Source organism: Episyrphus balteatus, chromosome 2, assembly GCF_945859705.1.
Source record: "Episyrphus balteatus chromosome 2, idEpiBalt1.1, whole genome shotgun sequence".
Taxonomy (NCBI): Eukaryota; Metazoa; Arthropoda; class Insecta; order Diptera; family Syrphidae; genus Episyrphus; species Episyrphus balteatus.
In genome coordinates, this window is record NC_079135.1 from 28462205 (window position 1) to 28482646 (window position 20442).

At 34.2% G+C, this 20442-nt stretch overlaps 1 protein-coding gene across 9 annotated transcripts in view; it reads left to right on the forward strand.

Annotated features, from left to right (window-relative positions):
• Positions 1 to 18633, forward strand: part of LOC129912571 (JNK-interacting protein 3) — a 42284-nt gene extending 23651 nt beyond the window's left edge. For 2 of the 9 annotated variants that reach the window (XR_008771856.1, XR_008771857.1), the window contains 15 exons: positions 51 to 208; positions 6462 to 6703; positions 6913 to 7014; positions 7268 to 7303; positions 7574 to 7591; positions 10435 to 10492; positions 10556 to 10734; positions 10797 to 10891; positions 10955 to 11073; positions 11154 to 12779; positions 12834 to 13051; positions 13114 to 13314; positions 14622 to 14682; positions 14904 to 15067; positions 18049 to 18181. Coding sequence is in view for 6 of the 9 variants with exons in the window: in XM_055990874.1 (XP_055846849.1) it covers positions 51 to 208; positions 6462 to 6703; positions 6913 to 7014; positions 7268 to 7303; positions 7574 to 7591; positions 10435 to 10492; positions 10556 to 10734; positions 10797 to 10891; positions 10955 to 11073; positions 11154 to 12779; positions 12834 to 13051; positions 13114 to 13314; positions 18049 to 18152 (3156 nt within the window). In the remaining 3 variants the exon portion in view is untranslated. Of the gene's footprint in view, positions 1 to 50; positions 209 to 6461; positions 6704 to 6912; positions 7015 to 7267; positions 7304 to 7573; positions 7592 to 10434; positions 10493 to 10555; positions 10735 to 10796; positions 10892 to 10954; positions 11074 to 11153; positions 12780 to 12833; positions 13052 to 13113; positions 13315 to 14621; positions 14683 to 14903; positions 15068 to 18048 lie in introns of all 9 variants that reach the window. The other 7 variants (XM_055990875.1, XM_055990877.1, XR_008771858.1 and 4 more) reach the window with 6 other exon arrangements.
• Positions 18634 to 20442: the final 1809 nt, after the last annotated feature.

Sequence of the window (20442 nt, forward strand, 5' to 3'; positions counted from 1 at the left end):
TAATTTGGATAAAAATAAGAATCTAAAGAAATACTTTGCTTTTTTTTTAGGAATACAATAAATTACATGAACGTTATACGGAGCTTTTCAAAACACATGTAGATTACATGGAACGTACAAAAATGTTGATGGGATCAACTCATTCACAGATGAGCTCAGCTTCCGATAGGCAAGAAGTCAGTAGAGCAAGGCTTAATCCAATTGTTAGGTAATTTTGCATTTTTATTAAATTTATTAAATGTAGCAATTCAATTTTTCAATTTTGTTTTATTGAACATACTATATACAATTGACTTAAGCTTAACTTATTTCTAATAAGATACATTGATTGATATAAAATTTGTTGGCACATATGGGGCCTAACCTTATACAATGGATAAAAGATAAAATATATATAAATATAGTACATGAATAGGCTTAATTTTACAAGTCTGCTGACTAGGTTATCCTCGGGGTGTTCCGTCCCGGTTGTCCAGTTGTGGTATTGATAATGGTGGGTTGGGTGGTATGGCATTTAGCCGCGGTAGTAGGCCGATTGCGTATCGGCGTAAAAGTAAACTACTTCCTCGTTGTCGGTTGGGATTATGTGTTCATCCAGAATATCCAAAGCACTAAGGTATCTGGGTTCCGGATGTCGTTGTTGGGTTCTCATGCTTCTCATCAGCTGATTGGGGTGGTTGGCGATGCTTCCGACAAGTTTCTTTGCAGATTGCAGCAGATACTTTTCCAACGTCATGATGTTTGCTTCCTCGTAAAGTCGCTCGTTGCTGTAGTATTTTTGTCGCTGTCGATCGAAGTAAAGTCCGGTGCAGATCCTCAGGATTTTCCTCTCAAAAATTTGAAGTTCCTTCATGGCTGTCTTGGAAATGGTATACCATACCGGAAAGCTATAGGCGATGACAGGTCGTAGAAGCTGCTTGTAGATCAGGAGTTTCGTTGGTTGGCTTAATCCGTTTCTTCTCTTCATCAGGGGGTGAAGGCGATGGAAGGCGTAGTTGGCTTTTTTCAGGACAGACCTAGAGTGAAGGTTGAACCTCAGGAGCTCGTTAAAGTTGATCCCTAAATACTTCGCGTTGCGTTTGGCTGCCAATTTAGTACCATCAGGTAGTGTAAGTGTGATGCTCCTACAGTTTGCAGCTGACCGAATGCTTCGTCCTCCTGTTCGTCTAAAGCACAGTAATTCCGATTTGGATGAGTTGATCCGGATACCCCATTTACTGTAGAACTCATACAGTTTTCGAATGTGAGCTTCAACTTTCCTGGCAGCTATCGTTGGCGAGACGGACTTGTAGTATGTGAGCGAATCGTCAGCGTAAAGCAGGTTCTCGCACTCACTTGCAAGCGGCTGGTCTGACGTCAGGATACTATAGAGGAAGGGACCAAGTTTTGATCCTTGGGCAACTCCAGCTCTAATGCACTTCTTTGCTGATTTTCTATCCTCCACTTGTACGAAGAAGTTCCTAGAAGAAAGAAAAGAAAAAATGATTTTTATTAGTGCTACAGGGAAGCCTAGTAAATGAAGTTTATGGATAAGGGCTTCTATCCATACGCTGTCAAATGCTTTCTCGACATCCAGAAAGCATGCGACGGTAACTTGATGGTTGTTCAAAGCTGAGGTGATGTCTTGGTGGAACTTCATGAGCGGATGCAGTGTGGAGTGCTTCTCCCGAAAGCCGAACTGCATGTCTGGGATAATGTTGAAATCGCTGCAAAACTTCTTGAGCTTCCTCAGTGTCAGCTCTTCCAAGAGCTTACTTAGGTTGTTGAGAAGAGAAATTGGCCTGTAATTAGATATAATGTTCCTCGCACCTTTCTTAGGAATTGCCACGATTCTTGCAGTTTTCCATTTCTGCGGGAAGTAGCTGTTGTTGATGCAGTTGTTGAGGATAATGGTTAGGAAGATTAATATTGTCTGCGGGAGCCTCTTAATGACGAAGTTGGAAATGCCATCCGGTCCGGCTGATTTCTTAGGTTTGGATAGGCTTATTATTTCGGCAATCTCTTCTGGGGTGCTCAGGTTTGGGCTGTCAACTGGATCACTTGCGGGATTGGTGTTGCTGAATGTTGCTACATCAATGTTAGGTACTAAGGTCCTTCGGATGGATGCTTCCATTTCCTGTAAGAAGACTGGGTCTGCGGAAGGGTTCGGTGTGAAGTTACCTTCGAAGTGGGCTGCAAATGCTTCTGCTTTTTCCTGAGATGTTGTTGCTTCTCCATTGTTGGTGTTAATAACTTCCGGCATTGGTGACTTCTGTCCAACAATTCGGTTGATATTCTTGAAGGCATCAGGTCCGGGCTTTATTGACTGCAGTCTCTTCTGGAACTGTGTGTTGTTGAAGTGTTGAATGGCGTTACGGAGCATGATGTTGGTGCACTGCAGCTCACTCCACACTGTCCGGTAGTTGGCATTTGATGTGTTTAAGTCCCGCTTGTGGATCCTTTGGAGGCGTTTTCTTAACCGCTGTCTGTGTACGTATAAATTTTGCACGTGTACTGGAAGATGTTGGTAGCGGTCCTTTGATGTCTTCGGCTGTTTTTGATTGTCCAGTGCACTTGTGATTGCCGTTTCCAGAGAATCAATAGCAGCATCAATTTCAACATTCTGGAGATTTCTGTTGTGTGGTGGGAAAGTGATGGATTGTTCAACCTCTCTCTGCAGCCTGTCTATATCCAATCTCCTATAGTTGATGAAGTGTTCCGCTGGTTGTGTCACTAAGTTGATGGGCTGATGAAGCTTAATACTGAGCTGAACTGCTTTATGGTCCGAGTCGCTGGATACTGTTGAACAGATAAAGTTGCAGAAATCAGGATGAATATGCACAAAATTTGATGTTACTAAGAAGAAGTCCAATGTTGAAGGTGTTCTTGGGTAGGTTGGTTTCGGTTGAGAAATTACAACTAACGAGTGTTGGGCACTGTTGAAATCCAACCAGTCGGATATTGCCTTCCCTTCGGTGTTGATTGTTGTATCCATCCAAAGGTGATGTCTAGCATTGAAATCACCGCCGATGAGTCCATAAGTGCTTCTCGAGAGTGTGCCGTTGAGGGTCTGTAAGTCGCTCTGGATGTTTTTGGCCGTGGAATTGCATTTGAAGTACACGCTTATTATGGTGAGTGTCTCATCTCTTCCTAGGTTTAAGATTACGGCAGTAGCTTCACTGGTCGAGAGTCCTTTGATGATGGTTTCACTGGTGCTTATATTTTTCTTTACAAAAATTGCAGTCCCTCTTCGGTTCTCGGCTTTGTCCTGTCGGAAGGTGTTAAATCCAACGATGTCAATGTTATTTTTCCGTGTCACGTTGGTCTCGCTGATGAGGGCGATGTCTGGGCTGTTGTTCTTCAAGAACAAGTTGAATGATGTCCTCTTCTCCAGGCTGTACAATGAATTGACATTGTACGTCAGTATGCGGAGCTTCTTTAATGACATAGTGTGTAGATGAAGGTGGCTAAGGCCGCGGACTTATCTTTATCACTCAGAAGCCCATAGTTAGACGGAACGGCACTCCGGGCTTTCCGGGCATCACTGACAAGAGGTCACTTCCGAAGAGGCGCTCAACTTCGTTGTTGAGATTCATCGGTGGTGGTGCTGATGTAGATGCTGGTTTGGTCGGCTTAGTTGGCCCTGTCTTAACTGGGATGCTCTTTGCTGGAGTCCTGGTTTGCCGTTGTTGTGTTTGGTTCTTCATTGGTGCTATTGGCTTGGGTGTTGCTGCCTTTGGTGGTTGTGCTTTTAGGGCCATTGCTGCATAGCTCACTGCTGGCCGGGTAATGGTACATGCTGACTTAGCAGCAAACTCCTGGTGAGACTTTTTCTGCGCCAGCACCTTATTCCTTTCGGTAAGCTTAGCTTTCAGTGTCGGGCATCCTTTGAAGCTAGCTGGATGTCCTTCCTTCTTACAGTTGGCACACCATACATCCGATCCGGTGTTTTCCTTCCTTCTACATTGTCCTGGTTCATGGTCTTCTTTGCACTTAACGCAAACATATTGGCGGCCGCAGTTTGTGGCAACGTGACCAAAACGTTGGCAGTTTCGGCATTGCACGATGTCGTTGGTCCTAAGACGCTCCCAATGAACCCGGTGGTTCATTATCAATGTCTTTGAGTAGACCTCGGCGATGTCACAGCTCTTACTTAGTTCTACGACGAAGTTGTTGAATTCTTTGCCCTGTGCCTTTTTGGACTTGAATTCAGTGACTTTGATGACTGGGAGACCCTCGATCCTAAGTTCATCTTCTATTTCAATGGCTGCGAGTGTGAAGTGAAGTCCTTTCAGCATTAGTAGGTTCTTCCTATCTTCTCGGGGTGTAAAGGTATTAAATTGGATCTTCCTCGCCTTTAGGAAGTTTTTAATGTCCTCAAAAGATTGGCGGTTCCCAGTTGAAATGATGGTTGTCTTTGTGCTCCGGTTTTTAAATGTCACCTTGATGTTTTTATTTTTGCAGAATCTGCTGATTTCCGCAATGTTAGCGGAAAAACAGAAGATTGGTGGCATTCCTGTTGTCTTGGTGGTGGTGATTGGAGGCGTTGGCTGGGCGGCAGTTGTACTTGCTGTTGCTGGTTGTTTAGCTGTTGGTGGCTGTGTTGCAGCTTGTGACTGTTGTGCTGTTGGCGGCTTGTTTGGACTGGCTGATGTTGGCTGCTTATTCGGAGAATGCTGGGCTGTTGCTGTTGATGGCTTGTAGAAATCCGTGATTATTAGTTTTTTGGCTGCAGTTGCTCCTTTTCCGGATTTCCTAGGCCTCTTCTGCCCTGGCTGGGGAGATTCACCATCAATTTCCGAACTGGAAGCAGAATCACAAGTATCCTCTTCTTCGCTGGCTGGTTCATCTTGGCTGGTTTGCACCTCATCGTTGGCGTGTGTCGATGAGCTTTCTTCACTTTCGGTTTCCATTTCATCTTCGGCTTTGTCTTCTTTGTTCTTCTGCAATTGATCATCCCTTGTGATAAAACTTCCTAGGGTTTTATTGATTCGCGATCCGTGTTCAGGACCCAGGTCGTTGATGATCCTCTTAATTAGTTCTTCCAGGGCAATAAACGCACTTTCAAGATTAAAAGGCTCACCCATTTTTAATTGCTGCTAATTGTTTTTACTTTAATTATTATATGGCACCACTTAGTTTAATCCTCGCACGATATTTTAAGAAAAACTTTCATGCGCACATTAATTAAGGGTTGGCTTAGGTAGCTTAACTCTGCTAATGATTTCGGGTTTTATTACCACAGGGTAATAAAACTTTTGAAAATCGTCGCAGGTAAAACCCTTCGCTGGTAGATTTGGTGGTTGTTTTTGTTAAGTGTTTAAAACTATCCGCTGCACGTCTATCTGCTTTGATTAAATGTAGCATGCATTCTCACTTGTTGTGTTTCCAAATACTTCATTTTTGAATGGCAGACACGGGTTTTCTAGTTTTTTTCTCCAACAAAACCCAGAAATCTCATTTAATTATTTCCAATAGTTTCGAAATTCAGTGGTTTAAACTGAACACCTTTTTACTTTCGGCTTGTATGTCACTGGCCACCTTCTGTGTAATAATCACATACTTGTAGTTGTCAAAAATTCTGTAAAATGCTAAAGGCTCTTTCGAAGACGCAAGAAATTGTGCTCAAATGCACAATAGTTAGATAATGTTAATTTTTCCCTTAATCACGGATATTTTTCCTTATATATGATTTTTTGACCAACTTGGAATTTTAATTCAAATATGTAAGTGGATAAGATTAAAATCATGTTTTCTTTTGGCTTTTTGGTCACAATCGTTGTGGCAATGAAACAATTAAGTAAACATTGGAATTTTCCGACGTTTCGACGACTGCGTTTGCTACCTTCTTAAGGAGAACTTTATCATATTAAAAACAAGATTTTAATCTTATCCATTTATTGGGATATTTTTCTTTACCCGACTGGATAGGTATACATATGTTAAGCTACATATTTACTAAATTTAATTCAAAGTTCTATTGACGTGGCGTTCGTCTCATTGGCACCAAGGCCCTTACTTATTCTTGGACTTATTTTCAATACTACCAAAATCTCCACTGACAGCCCACTTTGTTGTTCCATACATGTTCATATCATCAGCATAATCAAACAATTGAAAATCTTTTGAAAAATAGAGTCTTTGGTTCAGAGTTTTCACTTCTGAAAATTTTTTAAGTACGACGGCTAGTAGAACGTCTGCACTACCTGCCTTCTTACTCTTGCTATTGCAACTGCTGAAATTCGCTGAACTCCCAATTACATCTAATATTAAAAATACATCATTCTGTCTCTGCAGATAATCTTCCAATATAAAACAGTGCACTGTGCTAATCTGCTTATTCAAAAATCTGTTGATTTATCTAAAACATTTAACTGAACAATCATTAACAGAGTAATCATACAGCAGTAGAATAATAATTTTAAATTAAAAAAAAAATTTATAAAAAAAGAAAACTATAAATCAATTTTGTATTAATATAGATCCTCTGGACCCGTATCATACGGTTTTGCTTCATTGGAGAATTCAACAATGTTGGATACGGAAACAATCTGCAGTGTTGGAAGTAATTCCGATGATTCTGGCCCACCATCACTTCAAAATGAATTGGAAAGCATTCATACTATGGAACGTTCCGCCGAAACAGACACCCTTCATCACATCAATCAAGCCACATCGCCTCAAAGTGATGAATGTCCAATTGTGCCAAATATTCCATCTAATGGTAAAAACTTACGAACTTATATTAATTCTTTTTTAAATAACTTAACTAACTTTTGGGATTTATCTTTTATTCTTTCTCCTAAAAAAAAAAACAAAACTCTTCCAACTAATTAATATTTTCAAAAAAAATTATACTTTTATTCCGTTTTGTTAATAACAATTTATTTAAATTTTATATTAAATACAAAAAAAAAAAAAACACTTAATTAGTTGGTCGAACTACAACCAAAAAGGAACAACGCTCTGCAAACACACTCTACCAAGAGTTATCATTTCAGGATAATGAAGAGAGCGAAGAGCATGAAGTTACAGGTGAGTTCGTCTGTGTTCCTCAATATTCGTTGGTTATTGTTGCACATTATTTTTTGTTTATTGTAACGCTTAACTCAATTAACAGAGTTGCACGTTCAATATAAATATTTATTATATATTTCTTGATTTATGTTAATTTATCATTTAATTTAAACCAGCATCTAACAATGATTTTTATTTTGTTTTCCCTTTTCATTGTAATTTTTGTTACAATAAAATATAAAAAAAATAATAATAATAAAACAAACAACAGGCAGCTGGGTGCATCCTGGGGAATACGCTTCTTCAGGTAGGTGTCATCGTCTGAGTTTTTTTGAAATTGTTTATATTACTTGTAAATATCTCAAATACAATTTTGAAGCTTGCATATAAAATTATTCCATCCAAATAAACCTAATAAAATCACTCATTTATTTCATAAATCATTATTTTTTTTTGTTCTATTAATTTAAAAACAAACCTTTTAACAAAACAAATTCCCTCAAAACAAAATAATATATGTTCCTCAATTATACTCCTCTCAAAACCAATCAAACCCTGTCCTGGATCGCCCAAATAGCTAATGATAATTATTTCGGTAAGTTTATTTATTTTAAATATTTTTTGTTTTAATTCATGTAAACAAAATACATATAACTTTAGTCTGTCGTTGTCACTTTTTGAAAAAAGAAAAAAAAATCAACTCCATAGGATCAGTGTCTTAAGACAGTACTGGTTGTTAATGTTTTGTTTTTTGTTGCATAAAGTTGAATGTATCTTTTTATTTTGAATTGTTTAGTTTTCTTTCGGTGCTGGAGCTTTAGTTCAGATACTATGTTAATTTTTATGTTGGAAAGGTTACTGTGTTACAAGTCTGCTTCTTTGTTTTATGCTAAAATATTGAAATATTTTGTTGGATGTAGGAAACCAATACTTCTGAATATTATATATTTGAGATTTATATCAGAAAATGTAGATTTCTGCATAATGACAGTGTCAAGATTGAAATATAATGTGTAGATAGTTTTAGAGAATATGTAGATTCTAAAGTCAACTTCCTTCCATATCATAGAATCCAAACATTATAGTCAAATGAGCATTTTTAAATAACTGCTAATAATGAAATGATATTCAACTGAGCATTTGTTATTAGTTTTCTGCTTTTTTTGTAACAATTATGTTATGCGCATAATTTCATTTATGGAGAAAGACAATAGTACAATTTTACATTTTTAGCAAGAGTAAACGTCAATTGTGGGTTCAACGCAGACTTAAGTTCTGAATTTTCAGGTGGCCTGGAGTAAACCCACTCAAAAGCTGAAGAATAACATTCATTTTCGGCCATAGTCCTTACAAGAAAACATTCTTTAAATTATTGAGATCTTTGACTAAGGTGTAAAAATGAATGTTAATTTATTTAAAAATATTTAATTAAATTTTGATTAAAAAAAATATAAAAATGTTGTTATTTTATATGTATATGTATGTAGACGTAATAATAAAGCGCCCCTGAAGATGTTGAGAAACTCCAGCGAAACGTCGAGACAAAAATTCATATTTTAATTTTTTATTTACATAAACAAAACAAATTGACCAAAAAAGCCCACTTAAACAACTACTTAAATTGTAAAAATCATGTCATGTAAAATCAAAGCTGTTGTTATGTATCGTCCCGTTACAGCTTGAACCTCGTTAGTATATTTTTTAAGAAGATTTTTTTTCTGTTTGCTCTAAAACTTACCGATAGAATAGATACAAAGGCTTAAGTGTAGAAACTCAATCAATATGTCTTAAACATAACTTAATTTCCCTTTGTTCAATTTATATTTTTAATTTTGAGAAAAATGTATATTTATTTTAAGAACTGAACAAAATTTGCTGTCTAAATACATGGTTCAGGCAGAAACGGGACGGTATATAATTTTATTGATTGCAATAATTTTCTCACTTACTGTAGAGCACCAGTTTTTTTTGTTTCGGTTACAATTGAATGAACTTTGAAATTAAAAAGTTCAAATATATAATACTCAAATTTTGATAAATCGGAAATTTTAAGGAGCGAAATGTTCAGTTTGGTAATAAGAAGCTGGTTCTGGCAACGCTGGCAATGATTAAGATTTTTGTAGTCAATATAGTGCTCACTTCAATGTTTTGTTAGGATCCAGCTGTTTCTGATACAACTAGTACCTCTTCTTATGTGAATTTCCATTTTCCACCAGAGGTCAAATTTTTTGTTTTCCTTGCTAATATTGGGACAATACGGGTATCTTAGATTCCATTCACCAAAAAGGATATACAAATTTTAAAATCTTTAAAACATTTATTTCTGTAAATTCTTGCCAAGATTTTTCTTTTATAAAAATACTGCTATAGAAATATTAGAAAAAAAAAATAAATTTTAGAGCAAATTGAAATTGTTTTAAATCGAAATCGAAATTACTTAATGGCAAAAGTAGTTCTGAAGAAAATACAAACACTTTTTAAGGCCTAGTAGAATGCAACTATAATTGTTGAATCTATGCATCTTCTATAAGTGGAAGTCTAATTCTCAAACAGCGTTTTTGTTCAATATTCTACTTTGAATATTGCGGTTTTAGCGAATAATGACTGCAATTAAATAGGCTGCCGTAAAAAAAAAATATATACAGTAGTTCTATTGCTAACTTCGAAATGATGCCTTTATCCATATCATTTTCTTAAATTCATGTTCCATTATCATTATTAACTAGACGCCACATTCTATTTCTTTACAAAAGTGCCGGGCAAGTTGCACCTAAAAAACTTAATTCTTATAGACATGAATTAAATTATTATGTATTATTTCTTACTAACCCATACTCTAAACAAATAAGTTTTAAAATTTTAATTAAAAAATTCCGTACAAAGAGTTGAGCCATTCCTCGAACTTGTTGGATTTGTACAGTCTGACTTATTCAATTTGGGTATAGGTTTAAATCCTAAAACCATTCGTAATTCGATATTTTGACTCCAAAGTAAGACTTTAGTTTCAGTTTATTGAATATAGAAGAAATTTCAATGTTTTCCTTGTAATATAAATACATAACGGTAATTGATAAAATTTTGTTTCAAATGAGTTAAAAATGTTCGACTTTTCTACTTCACCAATTTGAATTGAATTCTCCTCATAAATTATTTTATCTAATTTTTCTACCCTTAAACTGAACTTACAAACTAATAACGCACTAATATGTAAAGAAAAGCTCTAAAAGTGGTACCAACAAATTTTCATTTATGTTTTGATAGTTTGAATCATTCCATGACCCATCTCTCAGTCTCAGTAATCATTTTTATTTATCTTGTATGTGCTTTTTTTCATTAGCGTGTAGTTACTATTATTTATTAAATTATTATTAAATTATTATTAAAATATCCTTCCCTTCAAAAAAAGCAAAATCGTTTTAAACATCAATTAAATTTTAGGAATGGGAAAAGAAGTCGAAAATCTCATCATGGAAAATAATGAACTTCTGGCAACCAAGTACGAAACCATAATTTTTATTTACCTAACAAAGTTTATTAACTAATTTTTCTGATAATTTAGAAATGCTCTTAACATCGTTAAAGACGATTTAATTGTTAAAGTCGATGAACTCACAGGCGAAATTGAAATCCTTCGAGAAGAGTTGAATGCGATGTCGCAATCGCGCAACAAACTACGACAGAAAGTAGGCGAGCTAGAGGACGAGCTTAAGAAAACCAAAGAACAAGTCAAACAACAGAGTAAGGAGATTTATAAAAAAAATTACAATTAAAAGGATAATCCGTAAAATTATGTTTTTTAGATGACACAGAACAAGAAGAAAGCGATGTTCCGATGGCTCAGCGTAAACGTTTCACTCGAGTCGAGATGGCTATGGTGCTTATGGAGAGAAATCAAGTAAGAAAAAATGCCAAAACCACAACTTTGATCTTTCTAATAAATCCTTTTTGGTACTTTTAGTACAAAGAACGTTTGATGGAACTTCAAGAAGCGGTGCGTTTAACCGAAATCCTCCGTGCTACCAAAACCATAGAAAAACCCAAACAAGGCATTTGGAAGTATTTTAATAATCTCTTCACGTGAGTTTCCTACCTGCTTGCAGGCTTGATTAAAATGACATTTTAATTCAGTGTATCTTCTTCATCCACGTCGTCTTTAGCTCATCAAACCGACCCCAAGGTTCGGACCCCGGGCAGGGAGGGGGGCCCATGTTTCGCTACAACAGCCCCTCTCACAGCCACGGATCTCCAAGTAGAAGTAGCGAGCATCGCCTTGCCATAACATCAGGCAATCATCCACCTGCTAGTGCCGGACTAGCCAATGCCCTCATTTTAGCAAAGGATTTTAGTGAAGAGGGAACATCAGAGCGTGCAAATGCACGTCGAAAAGAACAATATCGGCAGCTGAGGGCACATGTCCAAAAAGAAGATGGCAGATTACATGCGTACGGATGGAGTTTGCCAATAAATAAATCAAGTCAAGAACATCACAATCGGCACTCGGGTGGAGTACCAGTTCCCGTATATTGTAACCCTTTGGCTGAAGCCAGTCCGCACATGAAGGTATTCTGTGCAGCTGGAGTTAACCTCAATGGAGGTTTCAATAGGGATGGTGGTTCTGTGATAGGAGCGACTATTTTCTATTCAAGGCCGACAGCGAAAATAACCGAGATCACAAGTCCAACAGTGGAGCACAGTGGTCTGGAGTCATTGGAACGCCAGCTCAATATGTCTCTAGAAGGAGAAGATCCGGAAATTCAGCTTAGCTCGTATGTGTGGGTCTGTACAAGCACACATGCCGCCAGCACAGTAACGGTTGTGGATGCTAATGAGCCAGCGAACGTGCTGGACGCGTTCCCCATTTGTCAATCACATTTATTGTGTATCGCATCGGTGCCAGGTGCCATGGAAAAAGATTATGCATTGCTAGAGAATTCAGAAGTTATTAAAGCTGGTGAGACACTAGAGAAGCCAGGTGAAGGACCAGAAATGCTGGGAAATGTAGAATTCATTAGAGTCCGGCCGAAACCGGATCAAAACCGTAATACAGAAACCAAAGAAGGTGAAGAAGCTGATGTAAACGCCGCCGCCACCAATGGAAGCGTTGAAGTAGAGGAAAAAGCCAAAGAGGCTGTAGAAAAATCGAATTCAAACGAAAGCGAAGAAGCTGTGGCAGTAGAAGAGGCAAAAATACCACCCTCATCACCTTTGCATCACTTTGTGATCGGAGGTGATGTCGCCACCACGAACGGTGTCGCAGAAACGACTTCGAATAATAACAATTCAAGTTCTCAGTTAGCATTTTCAAGGCCAGTCAATCCAATTTTAGGTACTCATGATCGTCAGAATGAGCCTCCAATGACATCTGTCGGTCCGACAATGTGGCTGGGCGCCCAGGACGGTATGCTCTATGTGCACAGTAGCGTGGGTAGATGGCATGAGTGTCTGCACAAAGTGCTTCTTCCCGATGCTGTTCTGGGCATAGTGCACGTTGAATCTCGGGTGGTAGTTGCCCTGGCGAATGGACAGCTGGCTGTTTTTCGTCGACAGACCGATGGTCAGTGGGATTTAAATAGCTACCACCTGGTTACGCTGGGTGACCAGCATCAGTCGATTCGGTGCTTGTGTGTAGTGGCAGATAAGATTTGGGCTGCACACCGCAATAAGATTCATATTGTAGATCCTATTTCGCTAAATGTTATTCATACATTGGAGGCTCATCCGAGAAAAGAAAGTCAGGTGCGGCAGATGGCTGCCACAGGACTAGGAGTTTGGGTTTCAATTAGGTAAGAATGATTTTTATTTACATGGCTAAGAGAAGCTAATGACATTGTCTTTAGATTGGACTCCACACTGCGGCTATATCATGCCCATACATTCGAACACATTCAGGATGTAGATATTGAACCGTATGTATCGAAAATGCTCGGTACAGGAAAATTGGGCTTCTCATTTGTAAGAATTACTGCGCTTATGGTCTCGTGCAATCGTCTTTGGATTGGTACTAGCAATGGAGTGATTATATCGGTACCGCTCACCGAAGGACCATTAAAGCCATGTAAGAATTCCTAAAACTAATATTTTGATTAAAATGTGATGTTATTTTGTGTGTTTGTTTAGCTTCAGCGTCCAATGGAATGATCCCACGATGTGGTATGGCCAATGCTCAATTATCCTTCCATGGCCATCGGGATGCAGTGAAATTTTTCGTTTCGGTGCCGATGTCACAAGAGCCGGGTAATCAATTGCAACAATTTACAAATAAACGGCCCGATATGCTAGTCATGTGCGGTGGAGAGGGATATATTGATTTTAGACAAGGTAAGTTTTAAACTTTTGATTTATAACTTTTTTCCTACCGTAGACAGGGCGAATGCTTTTTTGTTGCAAATTTAAAAGGGTGCTTATATATTCAGCTAAGCTTTTTGATGTTACATTCCTATCTATTTAGATTATAGATATTCTAAAAGGGTTTCTATCAATACCTACAATTAATGCCTTATAACTCTTCCAAATTTTTTTTAAAGAGTTTAGAATAAAACATGGAAATTTTAAGCAACTTCCGGGTTAAATAAACTTACGTTCTTTTTTTCGTATAACTTAACCAAAAACTATCGGTCGTAGGTCTTAAAAGTTAAGGTCTTAAAAGTTAAGATATTAAAAGTTAAGATATTAAAGATATTTTTTAATAAAACAGGCTATTTGAAACATTCTTACATTGAATAGAACTCGATTTAATTCAAAAGTTCACTACGAGAGCCTTAAGAAAAGAACAATAAATCCTGTTAAAACCTCGTTTCATCCCTGTCGAATACACGAATTAGGCACTTAGGCAGGTTCCAAAACGTTAGAAGCGAAAAAGTCAATTAAGTTTTAGGTCTTTTATTGTGTCTCATTCATTTCATTTTCAATTGGACGTCCAGAAGCGTCCGGAAATATCCATAAGTCTGTTAAACTGTTTTATTTGCACAAAAATGATGGATAGAAAGCTTTTCAGAAGAGAAATTAGGAAACATTAGGGCCATCATTTTCTGAATAAAAAGACGTGTTAAACGAGCTAGGGATTTTTTTCTTGGCTAACTTTCCAATAAAATTGCTTCCGATATCACACATCTATTTTTGGAAATCGCTTACTATCTTCTTTTTCTTTCTATCCTGTAGCCCTATTTTGTAACTTCATCCATTTATTTCCATAAATTTTATTCCATAAATTAAACAAAATTATGTACAAAATCAGAATTTAAAAATCAAGAAATTGTGATTTTGAAAGTAATTCCTTCTATTTTTACGATTTTTATGAATTTTCGAATAAGATCCAGTCGAAACTAATTATAAATCAGAATCTATTAATTTTCACCGACATTATTTTAGAAAACTTAAAAAATTGCAACCAAAAAGCATTCGCTCATAGATCGCACACTTATTTGGTAATTTAAACACAGGTTCTTGGAATGACCGCTTCAGTATTTTTGTCTTCAGATATTTCATTTTGAATTTTGTATCAATAAATAAATTAGAAGTAGAACTTCTTGGTTACATTTTTCATAATAGAAAATATTTTTTTCTTTTTTTTGTTTATTTTCATTGAAAAAAAAATTTATTTACCAAAAAATAAAAAAAAATATCAGAAAAGCATGCAGATGATGCAAGCGACAATGCGGCACATTTGATAGTTTGGCGAGTCTATACGTAAGAATTTGTTTTTCTTTCTTTTTTTTTGTTTCTTTTTATTTTGTTTAGTAATAATGATAAAAAAATTAATAATTTAATTAAAACTATTATTTAAAACTAATTGTATTTGCTTTGTTTATTGTTTAAAAAAAGTTATTTGTTTAATTTTGTTTTCTAATTTATGTTTAAACAAAAATATTTTCTGTTTGCTTTTATTTTTCTTTCGAAAACGGATATAGAATTTACAATTTATGAAAATTCTCTCAGATTTTTCGAAAACTTAAATAGTGCAATACACACTAGAAAAATTTAAAAAAAGAGTGAGAGAGAAAGATGAGACAAAAACTGCTAAATTTGTTGGCATCAAATGGATTCTAATTTATTACAAAAACTCAGCAAAAAGGTTTTAAAACATTACCATCAATTATGTTATTCTTTCTCTTTTTATTTGTTTGTTAATTTTTTTGCCTTTTATTGAGGCACTTTTTTTCTGTATTTACAATAGCTATTTATAAAAAAAGATATACACTTTAAATATGCAAAGTTTAAAAATACCAGAATGAAATCGGTTAAGATGCTTTTTTGTTTTATCAATCAATTTTAAATAGAATTCCTCCAGTTTTTACATTTTTTTCCAGGGGTAGTTTTCGTTCAAAGCGAATGTAAGACACAAATCTTTCGAAAATTGTTAATATGTTAAAATATTTCATGATTTCAGATTTTTTCGTAAATGAAAGTATTAAGAAAAAAGAAATGTTTGTACGAAAACAGTTTCCTCAATAAATTCAGTTAATAAATTATGTTTAAAAAACAAATCTTATCTACATATTATGTATATGATTTTTTAGAGCCCCCGCAAACTACAAACTGTCTATCGGCCGATAGTTTAGTCGGTCTCTTAATCAGATTTAAGAGCCCCCGCACACTTCAGACTAAACAGTCGGGTTAGTAGAGTAACTAAAGCTAAAAAAATGGCAATATTAGGGAACCCGACCGAACAGCTCTGATTTTGATGATCTTTTTTTTCAAACGTCGGTCATTAAAAATACTTTAAAGTCTATAGATTAAAAATTTCCGCTGTTGCCGTTCTGATTTTTTAAATTTAATTTCCAAAAATGTTGCTTAAATTTCATAAATTTACTAATGCCAAAAGATTTTCTAGGCAAAGGAAAACAACTATATGGCAGTGAAGGACAATCTTCCATCGTTTAGGCGATAAATGCAATTTTCTCACAAAGGACCCCGCACATTTTGTATGGGAAGTGGCCCTCGGTTAAATTGTCTGAAATTTGAGTATGGACAGTTTTTAAAATAACGGGTTTTTTTTCGATGACTATCTCAAACCTTTTAAAAGGGATAGTAACTCTCTATATTATGTTTTGCGCTTTTTTTAGTGGAATGCATATGTTTTTCGGGTCGCTGAAACCGAATCCGAAGTCCATTTTGCCCCATCACGTCAGGTTTTCAAGATAACCTCAAAAAATGTCACAGCTGCAAAAAAATTTTTACAGTTTGTATAAAATTTCTTTTAAAAATGAAATTCAAATATTCTCTTCGACCATAAGGGCAACTACGTTCGAATCAGTGGTGCATTTTATTTATATTTTGCCAAGCTTTTGCTAGTAAGCCCCACAGTTATTAAAAAATCATTTTTATCAAAAAAAAAAAACCGACTTCCGACTCATATATTCTATAGCCAGAACTGAACGGAATTAAAATGGGACCACCTTTCCAATACAAAAAGAATTATCAAAATTGGGTCACTTAGTCCAAAGTTATGAGGTAACAAACATAAAAAAAAATACAGACGAATTGACTACCTCCTCTTTTTTGGAAGTCGGTAAAAACAACGTCATCGTTGGAAAAAAAATTAAAGGGAAGATGATTAAAAAAATTAAAGGGAAGAAGATTAAATACAAAATTTCAAGAAAGGGACTATCTAGACTCTTCTAAATCAGATCTAGACTTTTTCAAATATACAATATGCATATTTTTCTTAATTTTTATTCTTTAAAATTGTTTCTTAAAAAAAAATTATTCTTTATTTTCGAAAATAAAAATTTACTATTTTGTTTTCTCTAACTACTCATACGCTATTAAATAAAAAACTAGCTTGTTATAGGCTTATAAGCTGTAAGCTTATAAACGAATAAAAAAAATTTTAAAAATAAATTGCAATGATGCCGTTTCTGCAACGTTTTTTTTTTTTTTTTGAGAACTAACACAAGCTGTCACTCCAAGTGACAACTGCCGGAATGATATTCCCAGTATGATATTTCCAAATTTTGTATCATATCGCCGACTATCATCCCAGTGCTTTCCGTACCAGACCTAAATTGATAGATTAAAATAAAACAAAAATATTATCATCTTAGCCGACTAATTCCTGATTTCGATCTGTATAATGGTTTTTTTTATTCATTTTTATATTATGTTGGATTTTTCAAACATTTATGTACATTTATTATTTATAGGTTGTTGTTTTTTTTTTTTATAACAAAAACTTGATTAACAGACGCAATATATGCAAATTTGCCGTTTATTGCCGTGAATAGTTCTATATATCACGTATTGCTTATCTCCAAGTAGATTTAGTTGAAGGTTTGCACAACTGCACAAGTAGATTTAAAAAAAAAGATACAATATTTGGTGCAAGCTTTTGTGTAATAAATCGATTTTATTAAATGCATGCTATTTTTAATCTGAAAAAAAAAAGTTTAGAATAAAATAATGGAATGAAATGTTGCATTATCTTGACTAAAATAAAAATATCGATTTAAAAGTTACCTGTCAACTTAAGTTTTCTGGGATCTCCAAAACTGAGGAAGTAAAAACATTTTTTTAGTAAAAAAGAAGAGCTGAAATCTCAGAAACTTGAGTTGTCGAGTTGTATATTTAAAACTGTACTTTCAAAGTAACGATTTTTATGATATTATGTATGCAATATTCCATATGGTTGAACTTTGATATCCCCGTCCAAAATAATCTTAAAGTTAAAAAAAATAATTGTAATTTAGACCATTATTGAAAAAGGTATACAGACTGCTTGAATTCTATGAAGTTTAAAAACCTAAAACAGCTTTAAATTTCTTCCTTCTTAAATGTTTTTTTTTTCCTAAAAATATAAAAAATTAAAAGATATTACTATGATAATTTTTTTTAAGTTATGATATTTGCCATATGGTCTGTGCATTGGATCTATTTTTTCTTCATTTTCATATAATTTGAAAAAATTTATTGGTGTGGTTAATCACATGTACTTCTTTTAACATAACAGCATCGGTGTGCTATCCTGTTTTAATAAACCCAAAAAAAAGAAATTTCCTCATCTTGTACATAATGTTAATAAATAGACAAAAACAATTTTTAAACACAATCTTCCAGGTGACAATGACATGGAAAGCAGTATTCACTTGGAACCCAATCAGACCATTGAGAATCGGGGTGACAAAAGCTACTTGATTGTGTGGCACGTAAGTCAACGTTAGATACAACATTTTCTACACAACCCTGCCACACTTTTCCCATTTTGACAAAAAATAAAAGAGGACGACCCTTTTTAATTAAACATCAGATTTTATTATTAACTATTTAATAACAACACAAGAAAAAAAAAACATGCAAACTGAGTAATTAAGTTTACAGTGACAAAAAAAAAAAAAAAACAAAAGATCTTATAGCAACTATAAAATACAAAATAGTTGTGTGAAAATTGCTTTAAAATATTTATTTAAGAAAATAATGCTGATAAATATAAATATTCGCAATAATAATAAAAAAAAATAATAATGCAAACAAAAAATTAAATAATAAAAAAAAAACACAATAAGAATATATTATATTCATATTATATAATCTTTATTTAACCCCCCCAAAAAATATGACTATTTTGTAAAATATTTTCCCCAATTATTTTCTTAATTTATAATTTGTAATCTTTATATTTTTTTAAACAAACAAAAATGAGTTTACCAAAATTACTTTGATTTAATTAGATAAATTATTTAAAATTAAATATATAATTTAATAAGTAAAAAAATACTAAAAGACATTTTATAGAATATTTTTCAAATGTATAATAAAAGAAATATCGGATTTTATAGAAAAAAAAAAAAAAACATTTATAAAATGCCAACAATTTCAATTCTCATTTTGTACAATTTTTTGTTTTCTCTTTTGATCTTAAAGTTTAAAAGAAAATGAATGGTTATATTATTTTGTTGCGTTATTTTTAGTTATTGTTTATTTTTAAGATTATTCCCTAAGATATTTATTAAAAAGAATAAAACAAAAAACAACAAAGTACATATTTATTATTAAAAATATATGTGTCTATGATATTTTTATTATGCAACATTTTCCAGCTCGTATCTTGTTAGTAAACTGTCGGTGAGATAGAATTCCAAAATAGGAGTTTAAGTTTTTATCGCCATATTGAATAAGGATAAGGTTTTGCTAATTTAATTTTTGTAGGTAGTTTAAGGAAAGTATCGTAACTTATAAGTTTCATCTACTAATTCCCTTATTGCGAGTGTCGTTTTTCTACCGATAGACGACTTTTGTCGGTAGTCAATTATCGAAAATGAATCGATGAATTGTAAATCTCTATCGATAGATAACTGTAGTCGGTAGTCGATTATTGAAAATGAATTTTGGTATTGTGAATCTGATGCCTAACTCGTTAGTGCCTTTAAAATCGGAAACGTTTTTCTATGCAAATTTTGTTGTGTGAAAGAAAAAGAAAGAAAGACAGAGCGAAAAAAAGTATTTTTTTTTGGACAGAATTGCTATCTAGTGGCATTAAAGAAAACAGAAAATAATTTTCTGCATATTTATTATTTTTGCATAGGGATTGATAAAAAACGAGTGAAACCTGGAGAGTTTTCAACTACATCTTTTTATGTTAAGTTGAGTCACTCTGGCGTATGCGTAACATTTTTTTCCTCAATGGAGGGTATAGTTAAGTTTGAAGAATTGTTGTATTTTACATTAGTATTTTTGTAAAAGCAATTCATTTTTGTTGAAGTTCAATTGGTAAAAACAAAAATAAAGCTGAAAGTACAATTTTTTTAAAAAATTCATACTTAAGACGTTCAGCGCCGAAACAACCTAACGCAATTTAAAAAAATCCAGTACGCAGAACGAAACGCAATAAACCAATAAAATGTACTGTAAAGTGAGAAAAGAGCCAATATGGATGATTTTCATTGGCTACATGAATTGATTCGTTATTTGAAAATGGATAGAGCCCAAATAATATAATTTTCCAAATTAGATCAGTTCAAATTAATTTTTTTTCTATACGATTTGACATTCAAATGATATAATTTGCGAAAATATCGCATTTGGGCTCTAGTGATAACTGACTAAAAGTTTTGTAATTCGACTATTTATTTTATGAGTTTAAAGAAGAAAATCATCTTTCCGACAACTTTATCTCTGCCATTTATAATTGGCCATGAAGATTGAGATCAATTATTGTTTGTTTTATCGTTTTGTTGTGTTGTGGTGCTTTAATAATAATACGAAATTTGCTTTTTCGTTTTAATATTTGAGTATGTTTATATTTTTGTAAGTTTATTGCAATCAGTGGAAATAAAATTGGCTTCGAAGTTTGGAAAATTTTTTTTCTAAGGAAGACAAACGAGAACGATAGCCAAATGACAGTCGTAGGCATTAATGAGTATCGTTGAAATCAAACGATTACACTGGTCAACAAGGTTTTTGTTACAGACACCAAGATATACTTTTCTATAGGTTTTTTGGGTGCTGAGCTCG